This window comes from Rhincodon typus, chromosome 9 (assembly GCF_021869965.1).
Source record: "Rhincodon typus isolate 14 chromosome 9, sRhiTyp1.1, whole genome shotgun sequence".
NCBI lineage: Eukaryota > Metazoa > Chordata > Chondrichthyes > Orectolobiformes > Rhincodontidae > Rhincodon > Rhincodon typus.
The window spans coordinates 54,951,599-54,964,502 of NC_063340.1; the positions used below are offsets into that span (position 1 = coordinate 54,951,599).

Genomic DNA, 12,904 nt, shown 5'->3' on the forward strand with positions numbered 1-12,904 from the left:
GGTAGGTCAGAAGTGGAGTCACAGTCAAACGAGGTATTCAGATGTTGAGAAAGATAAGTGAATCAGGCTAAAGGGAAATTTGACTGAGGGAGGGAAGTATATAAGAAGGCGGATGTGTCCTGACCTGACAGGCAGAGACCAGCAGTGACTATGTCGATCTCAGAGGAGTCTACAGAGCCGTAACTGAGAAAGGTCTTGGGATAGTTTTTTGGAGTAGCTAGTGGAGGTCCCTTTAAGGATCCTTAATATCCGCTCTCCACATGTCCCTGATCATTGTGATCAGCACTCTAACTGTGGCATGGAACCCCAAATTCTACAAGCAAGAGGCATATCACCTGAACCAGATGAGCACTTCAATTATCCCTTTTAAAAAATGGTGTAACTGTACTGATAACCATCCCAGCCCTATTTTTAGAATATTAAAAATAATCTTCCCGAATTTAAACCAGCCCCCGCCTCCCAAAAAAATGGCAATTGAGGTTGAAGATATACTGTAGTAATTTTGTTGAATAATTTGTAACCCTTTGCAAGTTACCTCTACTTAAATAGTAAACGTATCCTATTTAAAAGGAAACGCTAACCCCAAAACAATACAATCAAATTCCGTAGAATAAAACAAACTGTGAGCAGGAATGTAGAAATGGCACAGAGCAACCTTGCATTAAACTGGTACAGAACTGGTTCTCTCCTGTAATCCTTCATCTGCTGAGCCCTCCCATCTCAGCCAGGTCATCTGAAGGAGGCACTCCTCCATACTGAACACAGAAAAGCAAACAAAAATGAGGGCAAGACTGTCCATCCGGACGTTCTACATGTAGATCATTTTGGCCAGTTTAATAATCATAGCCGCACAGGATTGAAAAATAAATCTCTTGGTTTGGAGCTTTTTTTTTGTTACATGATGCTGGAAAGATTTTCTTGATTCCACATCAGCAATCTCAAAATTAAATCTAGATACAGCCATTCATTTTCAGTATCATCAACCAATAAAGCTTGACGGTAGTAAATTAGTTGTTAGCTGGAAAAATATTTCAGAGTTTGCACTATTATCTCAAATATAACTGGAACTCCGATCTGACAGGTTTACATTCTTTACTATGGAAGTTAGCTGACATTATTGAAGTGACAACAAAACTAACAGCAAAACGTGTTAGTTAATTTTGCAGCATTTGAACTAGTTTAAAACGTCGGCTGTAAAAATGCGCAAGACACGACACTGCATTCCGGTTCTCACCAAATATTGTGTCATATTTCACGCATCCAAAAACTTTCCCATCACATCAATTACTAATGTCAAAACAATCAATAGCCACAACCTTAAAAAAAGTACAGAAATAATGTCAGTATTTTAATCAGAGTGACCAAATTTATCATGAAGAAAATAAAAGCTTAGTTACTACTTCCACCTGCGCCCACAAAATAAAATGATATCCTGAACATCACTACGTGGCATCATTTATACTCTGTCATTAAAAAAAACTGAGTGATGTGAAGATGACATTTAATCTTTGTGCAATACCAAAGGTTATCATTTTAGAGCATGTGATACACACAGGCACTTAAGATTGAATTTTCTAGCTTTGCCCGGGACAGAGACAGAGGGGGCAGAATCCCCAAAATACTGCCAGTAGATGGTGTGGCAGAATCCAGATCTTTGTTCCTGGCATGGCCATTTTAATCTGAGGGAGGTTCGGGGCAGGCAACACTAGTCTCTGTTCCATGAGGCGAGCAGCCGATTAGCTTCTTTAAGGGACTTATTAAGGGCACTTTAAAGGAGGTAAAGTGGAATTTTACACTCAACCTCCAGTTTGCCAAGGCAACAGGGGAGGGTTTAACCGCCTGGGCCTCATGCCATGAAGCCAGTATTGCAGGCAGGCCTTCACACCTTCCCTGCCATCCTGGTGGACTCTGTAAAAAGATTAAAAGTAAAGACTCACATTGTGAAAAAAAGCTATGTCAATCACTGGACACATCAAGGTGCTTTGCAGCAAATGAAATACTTACATTTGAAGTGGCGTCACTGTAGCAATGCAGGAAACACAGCAGCCAATTAGCACGCAGCAAATTCCCGCAAACTGCAATGTGATAATAACCAGGCAATCTGTATTTTGTGATCCTGATCAAGGGATAAATAGTAGACAGGACACTGAGCGTAACTCCCATGACCATGTTCAAAATAGTGCCATAGAATATTTTACATCCACCTGAACAGGTAGATGGGGCCTCGGTAACACCTCATCTGAAAGACGGTACGTCTGGCAGCGCAATACTTCCTCAGCACTGCACGACAGTGCGAGTCTTTTCTCTCCAGCCCCAGAGAGGGAATTGAAACATGTACCTTTCAACTCAGAAGCAAGAGTGCGACTAACTGAGCCACAGATTTCCCGGTCAAATTCCCATGACTGTGAACCCTGGGGGCGTGTACAAGACCTGAGAACATTTGTGACTCCTGTTTCCTTCCCCGAATGTCAAAATTCCACTCTGTCTCTTTCTATCTCTATCCCTCTCTCGTACACACATACACCGGTAGATACACAGAGACTTTGGAGTTTCCTAAACAACAACGATTCTTGTGAGCAGTGGCATGCACAGAGGGTATAGATAATGACGTAGATTATGACCTTTCTGGCATCGACCGTTGGCCTAGTTTTGCATGGCCCCAGCAAACTGCACATTGCAAACAGACATCCTGTCCCAGCTCACCACTCAGTCCGTGGAACGGAGCAGGCCAGGAGCATATAGGTCTGAGAATGAAGGGAGGGAGAGCTGATCACGGGAGATTTGGGATGAGTGGTTAAGAAGGCAGCAACCCAAAGTACTCCAGCACAGTCTAGATTGTGTCCTCCTAATGTCACAAAAATTAACTGAGAAAAGATTTGGAGCCAATCTTTTTGAAATTGCTGTCTGAACATACACAGGGAACATAATTTACATATTAAAAACGCTTACCACTATTAACGGGCACACACGCACGCCATCCATTGTAAGGCCTCTTCCAAGATGTTAGCAGTCATCTTAAAGGAGACAGTAAGTGATTTGTTGCCACTTTTCCATGGCCATCATGTTTACACCAGTGGGCTGCCTTAAAATCACGCACAGTCAGTATTTGCTACACTGATATGCAAAGACAATTATCATAATTATTGCAGATTTGATCATTCACTTGGTCAATGGGAAAGAATAACGAGGACATATTTAACCAGATGGAAAAATGTTTTTTGGCTTTTTTTTTCTGTGTGAGGCTAAGATACCTCCAACTTTCTTCAGTTACGTACTTCCTCAGTTTGATCTCTCTGTTCAGCACACTGGTTACAATGCAGGGATTGGTCGATCTGATCCCGGAGCACTGCAGATGTTGTTCTGAACTGGCCACCAGGGGGTGCAGAAGTGTTCTGGTCTGGCCCACACTGGCTTTTTCTCCCTTCCTGTAGGTTGGTGCCTGGCATCCACCAAACCCAACATTTGACTGGGAAGGAATTGCAAATGCAATCCCATCAGCCACCACTCTGTGGCATAATGCATTGCCAGTGAAAATCTTCCATTTATTTCCTAAGTGGCGATAAAACAATTAGTTGCAAGTAGTAGATAGGGCTTTCATAGAGGAATTATGTTTCATACTTTATGTACAAGTTCGCTTTTACAAGACATAAGGAATTAAATTTTTCCCTCCTCAATGAAAGAAAGTTTTTGTTAGAAAAACTGGCCCTTAGTTCAGGTACTTTACAAACCAAAGATAATGGGCAGCAAATCACTTTCTGGGCACTGTGCTCTCCTCATCTGCTGGAAAACATAAAAGTGTGACGAGAGGGGAGGTTGACTCATTTACTGGCTTCACTTCCATCGGCCTGATGCAATCATTCTTCTTCTGATTGCTTGGCCAAGATTTAGGTCTTTGAAGATAGGGTCGGGTATGGGGGTGGATAGGGGAATAACTGCAAGTGCGAACTTCAAGTATAGCACAACCCCTTCTTAAAAAGAATAAGGATTATTTTTATCATCACCATCCAAAATACTTTGTATCATTATACAAATTCACCACAAAGAGCCACTGCAAACAGAAAAAGTTGATGTAAAGGCACATTGACAATAATATGCTACTTGAGGCTGTATTTTAATAGCACACACTTTAATGCAGTTTAGTACATTCAAACTTCTAAAGAGCTGTGAACCTCATCAATACACCAGTGTGAAGATAGAATTTACATGTTTTATCAAATTCATTGGACTTGAACAGGTAAAAATGTGGCCCCATTGTCTTCCTTCAGTTCCCCAAATGGGGAATTTTTAATTGATCTGGTTTCTGTCTAATTTCTGTAATGTAACTAATATCAGTGCTAATCCAACTGGTTATTGGCAGTTCACCTCTTGGTGGAGAGGAAATGCAAGCATTCAGTTACAGTATGCACTTCTTACAGGCATTGTCTACTTTGCCAGTACCATGTGTTCCAGAATCTTTTTATAATTCATTTAGAGGATGAGGGCTAGCTAGGTCATCCCCAAGTGCCCAAAGGGAAGTTAAAAGTCAACCACATTGCTGTGGGTCTGGACTCACATGTCGATAAGGATGGCTAATTTCTTCCCTAAGGAGCATTAGTGAACCAGATGGGTTTTACTGACTATCAACAATGGGTTCATGGTCATCATTTAGACTCAGAATTCCAGATTTTTATTCCGTTCAAATCCCAACGTCTGCTGTGGTCGGATTTGAACCCTGGTCCCCAGAATGTCATGGGTCTCTGGATTAACTGCCCAATAATAATATAACGCTGTTGTTTCCCACGTGAACTTGAACATGAATAATGTACTTCAAAAGGGTGCTGCAAAGATTTTCAGCCAGAAATATGAAATTCTTTGTGGAATCTGGCAATAAGTCAATGGACATCCTCATTGGGAATACAGCAGCCTTGCATCTCTCAACCTGTAGATTGTAGGCTAACACATTGCTATGTAGAAGATGAGCAAAAACAGTACTACCGGCTAGCACTCAGGGTGACACTTAGATTTTGTATGTATATTCTGCCAATTTGGCATTACAGATTTTCATTGAATTTCCTGTTTTGTAAAGTTTCATTGTTTATTGACTAGGTTATGTGAAGTGTGTAAAATACCAATGGTGATGGTTAAGTTGAGATCATTCATCTGGAGAATGGAAGGACTGGGTCTGATGGTAGGAGGGGCTGTTGGTATGGATAGGGGCAGGGGGGTGGGATGATTGCTTTTCTGAATAATCTGCTGGTATATAGGTCTGGTGCTGACAGGATTAGTGCCTTTACTCTTCCTCATCACATCATGATGCTACTTTTAGCTCTGCCTCTATTCCTTCATTCCAGTTTTTTGCCCCTTTTCAAGATCTGTAGTGTACAGTGTATATGTACAGTGTACATATGCAGTGTACAACATTCTTCAGCAATTTAGGAGACTCTCTCAAAACTATATGCAGGCTGCTTTCATACTGAACAACCAGGGTTTCAGGGTATTGATTTGTGCTGACCTATGATACAAGCATGCCTCTAGTGATAGAGCCATGATCACACCTCTGTAATCTGTGTGTGGGTTCCCAAAAGCTGTCATGAACCATGGATTCACAGCATATTATTCTTTACACAAGCAGTCTGCTGATCATCCAAGAGACCAGCTGCAGTGACAACCAGTGGGGAGCTGATGCAGGATAGATGCACTACAGCAACTGCCAAGGAAGCGCACACAAGCTAGGCCAACATTATGCGCTGCACCGCCAATGAATGGACATCCTTCTTGTTCACATATTCTCCAGGCTCTTGCCATGGACTGGGCTATGCATTAAAGACCTGCACCAAGTCTGTGGCTGTGGAGAAGCCCAGAATCCTGTCCTCCTGCTTCGCTGACTCCACAAGGAAGGAGGTGCACTACTCATTTTGACAAAGTGTTTCTATCATCTGCCACCACCTGTCATCTCCCCAAGGTTTATAAACTCAGGCCGACAGTCATCATATGAGCCGCAGGTAATGAAGTGTGTGACCTAGTGCTGTAGCCCAGTTGGTGCAACATCACTTGTTCAAACCTCCTCTCTGTAGTGAATTGAAGGGAAGATGCTTTGGTCTTATGAACTCATTTGGGATAAGGGCTCCTTTGACCTCTTCTCCTTCTCTCTCTTCCCTTTGTAGCCGGAGACCCTTCCACTAATAACTGCTGGTTTGCCTCCTCATGGCCCCCCAGTCACAGTGGTTCTCTTGTTGCTATCGGATATGCGGGCAAAAGGGCCAGGATAGAACTTTTCTCGCAGTTCCAAAAATCAACTTGCCAATACAACCAGAAATAGGTATAAGAAGCCCACTGGCATTTTAAAACAACGAATCATGTACTTAGCCAAGTTCAATTGCAAACTTCTTTAATCCGCACTAGTATAGATGTCTCTCTTAATTGTCATCATCAAGCATTTACAGGCAGGTTTCATAATAGACAAATTCAACATTAAGGAACTTGAAAATGACAGTAAAGCCTTGAAATTGACCCATATTTATATCAGATATCCACCTAATTCGCTTTGATGCCCAGACTACTAAAATGTATCTGACTTAAAATGATATCAGGTGCACTATTTGTAAACAACGGTCCAAGTTGCAAACCCATGCAAATTTGGAGACTTAGAATGGGATTCTCACGTCCTCATCTGTATCAAAATGGAAGTGGTCAGATTTAAAACTGGCAAATAGGAAGAGATTCTAGGATTTCCAACCCCTTTCCTGGCATCTGATTAGTGGGTTTTGGAGCTCAGCCATGCATTCACAATAGGGTACCACTGCACAACATGCCTACAAAGTCTAGAGACGAATACAGCAAAATCTTTGAAACAGGATGAACAGATGGACATCTGCTGGACTGTTTCAGAGGCACACACGTTTAACTTGTCAAACAAATAAGTTTGAACCTCAGGGCAGCACGGTGGCTCAAGGATTAGCACTGCTGCATCACAGCACCAGAGACTCGGGTTCGATTCCAGCCTTTGGTGACTGCCTGTGAGGAGTCTGTATGTTCTCCCCGTGTCTCTGTGGGTTTCCACTGGGTGCTCTTTACCCCACAGTCCAAAGATATGCAGTTTAAGTGGGATTTGCTATGCTAAATTGTCTGTCGTGTTCAGGGGTATGTAGGCTAGGGAGACAAGCATGGTAGATGTGGGATTACAGATTTAGGGTAGGGGGTGGGTCTGGATCTTTGGAAGGTCAGTGCTGACCCCATGGGCTGAAATTGGCTCCTTCACACTGTAGGGATTCTCTGAATAGGAAGGGATTTTGGTGGGGCTGTATGAGAAGTCAGAGCAATTAGTCATCTACGAAACTAAGACGTTTCAGACAACACAAACATGCTCTCAAACTTGTCAGTCTCAGCAAATTCTCACATTGCTACCTTATTTCTCCCTCAAGAGATGGTGTCCCTGTCTCCAGCACAACCTTGCCACCGCACAACAAAAATACCATTAGAGGGCACTACATAGTTGGAGGTGAATCGCAAGTTAGGAAACGACCCGACTCATGATTCCCCCTTCTGGATGAAACTCCAGGCCTTGGTATCCATTTTTCCTGGAAAAGATGGGTAGCCGCAAGATGAAGACAGCTTGCAGTATGATTCCAATCTTACTCATGCATAGCTTTTGGTACACGTTAAGGAGACATGTCTGCAGAAACCAGTTGTGCACTTTTCTTCATATTAAGATCAAGCACATCATTCACCAAAACCTCATAAGGGCTGCTTGCCTAAGCAGCAAGGAACTACTGTCCCAGGACTGTCTGCGGCAAAAAAAATGAGGATTTTGGAAAGAACCTAAAATACATGATATTTACACATACTCAGTAAAACGACCTCGTCTGTACTAATATCAGTGAGGGTTTTGGGTAGGTTGAAAGACTGGAGATGGAAAAGAGGCCGTGTATCTTATCTTAAGAAATAGCAAACATAGGATGTCAGCACGGTAAAATGGCAGTTTGAATGTTGTAACTAAAAGTTAATTGACAGCATGATTTAACATAAATGCAATCCCAGAGATTTGCACCAAAACTGAAAGTAAACAAGAAAAGAATCATTCTTCCATAAATTAAGGTACAAGGCAAATTGAGAAAATTAACCCACAAAATCAAGTATTGCCATTATTAAAAATGCGTACCTTATATTTTCCACACTTTAAGCTCGGCAGAGAATTTCTTTATTCATCAATATGGATAAAAGCCATAATAATATCCAAAAATTACCCATAGTGAGGGATACCTGCTACTGGCCGCAGTCATTATGAACAGTTTTTTTTTGTCAAGGCTTATTTTAAAGAATTATTGAGACAACTCTGCTTTAATAAGATGAACTCTTGGTTTATATGAACTGAATCAGTCAGTCACGACAGAGAGTCCTTGTGTGATGTCTCAGAAAATGTGGGGCAGTTGAGAAGTATAATGCCAATGTGCAATAAAATGCTTTTTGTTTTACCAATATTTTCACAATCAGTAAATACCTGCTTAACTTGCATGTTTTAAGTGCCTGCAGAACATCATATGACTTTATCCAACAACTTTAGGAATTACAGTATAACTGTCAAATAAACATGAAACACTGTTAAACTGCTTATTATTGATAGGAGGTATATGTGTACCAGTAGGCTTTTCAAAAGCAAAACTAAGGGAAACAATGCCAAGTTTCTGTGAAGGCTTGTATGTGAGAAAATGCTGGAGAGATACAGAACAATGCTTTGAACACAACTGAAGAAAATGCAGTCAAAAATAAATTCAGGGTAATTTACCAGGCAAACCAAATGCATATTCTGGTGGGAAGCATTTTGGAACAAGCATCAAGAGGGCAGCTGTTAAACATTGTCTGGCACTTTTGCCTTCCATACCATTTTTGTACACACAATGTGTGATAGTTGTTGTTTACTGTACGTAACACTTCTTGGCCAGAAACTAAAGCGACAGGAGATGGTTATGCTACAATTTATAGCAAAGCCACTACACACTTGTGTAAATGTCCACATTTTTCTTTAAACTAAAATAGTAAGCCACAACTTAGCTCTGTGGTAAAAATGACTTTAATGTTCTGTATTGATAGTTTTGCTTAAAAATATATAAAACGTCAGACTAAAGTGCAAACAGAATATTTCTATTATACTGCTTAGCATTTAGATATTTGAATATGCTATTTAATCTTCATCATGAAATATATAAATATACAAAGTATTCACAAAGGTATCTTGCTCAGGTCTTTGTTCATCTCAAAATGATGGAATTGCTGGGGGCATGTATAGTTTTAGCAGAGAATACCATCGCTATGACTCCCTCCCTGTTTCCCTGTTGTGCTTTTAATGTATAGTCTCTTTATGGTATGGCAGCCACAAAGGCTTGCTGCCCAGAAGAGACCACTTTGCAGTTAAACACTGTAGATAGTCACAGAGATGTTAATTTCATGCAACTCACAACCAGCAGTCCATTTAAAGCACAACTGATCCTTACTCTGGGTTGAATATATGAAGCAAATGCAAGTAAAACTAATTTAACCTTTGAAAACTTATCTCCAGGGGGGAAAACAGTCAAAATCCCTTTATAAGATTTTTAAGCACTGCAATTATTGATGAGTACTATATTACTTCAATTTTCTCTGATCAGAAAAGCAAAACCACCAGAGACTGGAGCAGCTGTCAAGTCATTTTCCGACTGGAATGAAGTAGTTTACAGTGGGTTTGTGTTGGTCTCCGAAGACCCAGTTAAGAAGCCTTTTTAAACTGCCTTAAAAAAGCCAACTCATACATTAATCAACTTCAGCCTCTGCTCATACTTGCTGCAATACATCAATTACTGTACTTTTCTAATAAATTCCCGTTGACGGTGACTGCCTTATTAAAGCCTACTAAAACGATACAATATAAGTAAAAAGGTTATTAATAGTACCTATCGTTGCAGCTATCGCCTTACGAAGAATTACTGCACAATCTGCTAACAGAATTCATACTGCATTACAATTAACATCAGTAAAGCTAATTCTAACAACATCCAGCTTGCTAATTTTATACACTAATAATAAAAGACATTGCTATGCAAGATCAGCCTCTTTTATCATGCTTCCATGGCTCACCAGAGATCTCCTGCCATTGTTCACATGAAAGACAATTATACCAAAGAACATCAAACCCAAAAATGACAATCTGCTAACCAGCACTGGGTATTGCTAGATTCATTTCTCCATTTTCTGAACCAATAGACAACATTTCTCGGTGTCCCCGAGGGGGAGGGGGGGGGGGGGGGGGGGGGGGGGGGTGGAGAAAAAAGAACAGTGCCCTGCACTGATTTATGCTTCTCTCTTCTGCATTCATCAACCGACTGCTGCCACTTTCCGATCAACATTTTTATAGCCTGAGGTTCAAATGCTGGACACGTTTGAAGAAATGCACCAATAATGATGGCCATATATTTCCATATTTAAAAACAATGCCGCATGTTTGGAAAACGAACTGCAAGCATGCCACAGGGGACTCAGTGTTGCAACAGGTTGCATACTAAAACTCAGCCCTGACAGCTGTAGCAATGCACGTTTCCCCTACCCCAAAACGAAATGTATGTTTCATGTTTACACAGCAGTAATGGGCCAGTGATCCCTTTTTGTGTCCTGTTAAGAGAGCACATGCTGACCAGTTTGCTTTTAGTGATGCAATCAGATCAACAAATAGACTTGAGTCCATTATGTGAAGATGGATAGGACGCAAGAAGTTAAATTACACAAAGTATTTGCAAGCTGAGAGCAATACATTACATTGCCCATCACTTTCTTCTGGTCCTACCAACAAATAGCATTGGAAATAAAAGATAGCTGGATTAAAAGCAGATACCTGCAAATTTCATGCTTTACAGAAAAAAAACTTTAAATTTATGTGGCTTGCACAGGATAATAGAAGTGTAAGGTCTTCCAGCCTCTTGTTTAGCATAATTCATAAGACTTAAATCTTGCTTTACAAAGGTACCATATTGTCTAGCTGTGCCGTTTATTCCTAATGTTTTGTTGGAATTTATTGATGAGAAACTGAAGGTTAACTTTTTTTTGGTACAAATGACATTTTGTCTGCTTCATATTATTTTACAGATCATCAGATACTGAATCCCCTCTGCCACCTGGCTAAGGCATCTACTGAATAACATCCCTTAAGAGTGCTGGGTAACAATAATAGCATTTTCCATAAAAATTTTACTGTGCATTGCACTGTGCACACATAACACAAGCAGAACATTCAATACTATCTTGATAACCTGTTTTGATTTTTTAAAAATTATAACATTTAGAACATGTCATGATTAAGCAAACTTGAAAAAACTATTTTCAGCATCTTCTTAAACTCCACAGTAATTACTATAATTCCAACTGCCTTACCCATTCTACTTCCAGCAACCCAGCAACAGACAGAAATAAATTTGTGCAGAAGAGCTTTAAAATAGACCCACAACTATATTATAAACATTAATCTATAGCAAATGTTTGTTGACTCAATCTATCTTCATTTTGATGCTTTTGGTAAGACTTCATTTAATCTTCATTACTAGTGTTGGCATTGTGTTAAATTCGGAGGTTGTAAATTAGAAAGGGCAATTATTGAAACAGCTCAGAGAATGAAACCAATCATTTTGCAATTTCTTTTAAGCTTAATACAAGTTAACATAGTCATGAACTCTCAGATATCCGCATGGCTAAGATTTTTGTTTGATTTATTAAACTAATGCAGGTAATCTTGAGTATAACCTAATTGTTTACAAGGGAACTATTTGGAGATATTTTGTTGCTGGTTTCTGATGATGGGTGGGCAGAAATTGCAGGGATAAAAGAAACGATGCTTTTCCAATGTATCCCCAGGTAAAAGTAAACAAGGAGTGACACAGACATATTGGCAGGCTGCATCATACTGTCTTCATAAAGAATTGCTTGACATGCAGCATTAATTTGAGCAAAAAGAAAATTATTTATGGTAATAGGGAAGAACTGCAACAACCATTTCCTTTGTACCGATCCAGAATTCACAATGACCAGAATGTCTTATAAATTGTACAGTATATCAGAATAACCAATTTTTGTATTAAAATAAAGGCCATGACTGCATAACGAGGAGAGAAATTAGAATACCACTAGTTCATATTTCAGCAATATGTTGGAATACAACAGGATAGATTTTTGAACTTAAAACTATTTTGAGAAACTATGCAGAATTATTGAAGATTAAGTGCATGGCCAATTCTGTGAATACATTTTGACAGCTCTGATAAAAAGCTTAGAAACAATCCTCTAATGTTCACAAAATGATGATTTTATCTGCTATACATTTCTATCTTTAACAGGAAATGAAACCTAATGCCGATGCTGAATGCATGGATACTAGATGCTGCTTCTCATGTGCTACTTACAGCCTACACAAGAACCAGTGAGCTCTTTATTTTGGTTCCTTTCACTGCTGCATTAAATGTTTCCTCTTCCCTAAAGCAACTCCTTATAAACCTCTAGGGAATCTCAATTTCATTTTTCAAAACATGAACTAGTGGTATTCTAATTTCTCTCCTCGTTATGCAGTCATGGCCTTTACTTTAAAACAAAAATAACCTTTACAATAAAAAACATGCAATTTAACATCTCCATAGACAAAACCTGATTTGCATTGAATTCAGTTCTGGATCTTAAACAACTAATATGCTGAAGAAGAGCTTTTGAAGACTTTTCCCTTCACCCCAATAATCCAAGCCTGGTTAAAAAAGGAGAAGTACATGACTCGTGATTTATCAAACCACCTGCTATCAAATTAAATTTGTTCTGCACAAGCCTAACTATATTACTTTTGATACAAGCCAAAGCAATCTTCAGGATATGTTTGTGCACAAAATTAGTTTGTGCGGATTTCAGTTAATTACAGCACCACAGA

General features: G+C 39.8%; 1 protein-coding gene across 11 annotated transcripts in view; it reads right to left on the reverse strand.

The window, feature by feature from the left end:
- LOC109916298 (estrogen-related receptor gamma) overlaps window positions 1–12,904 on the reverse strand; it is a 233,776-nt gene that overhangs the window by 163,950 nt on the left and 56,922 nt on the right. Inside the window, exon 1 of one of the 11 annotated variants that reach the window (XM_048601205.1) lies at window positions 2,950–2,988. The exons of 9 other annotated variants lie outside the window; for them this stretch is intronic. Coding sequence is in view for 1 of the 2 variants with exons in the window: in XM_048601202.1 (XP_048457159.1) it covers window positions 2,005–2,006 (2 nt within the window). In the remaining variant the exon portion in view is untranslated. Of the gene's footprint in view, window positions 1–2,004; window positions 2,060–2,949; window positions 2,989–12,904 lie in introns of those variants that run through there. One more of the 11 variants, XM_048601202.1, reaches the window with a different exon arrangement.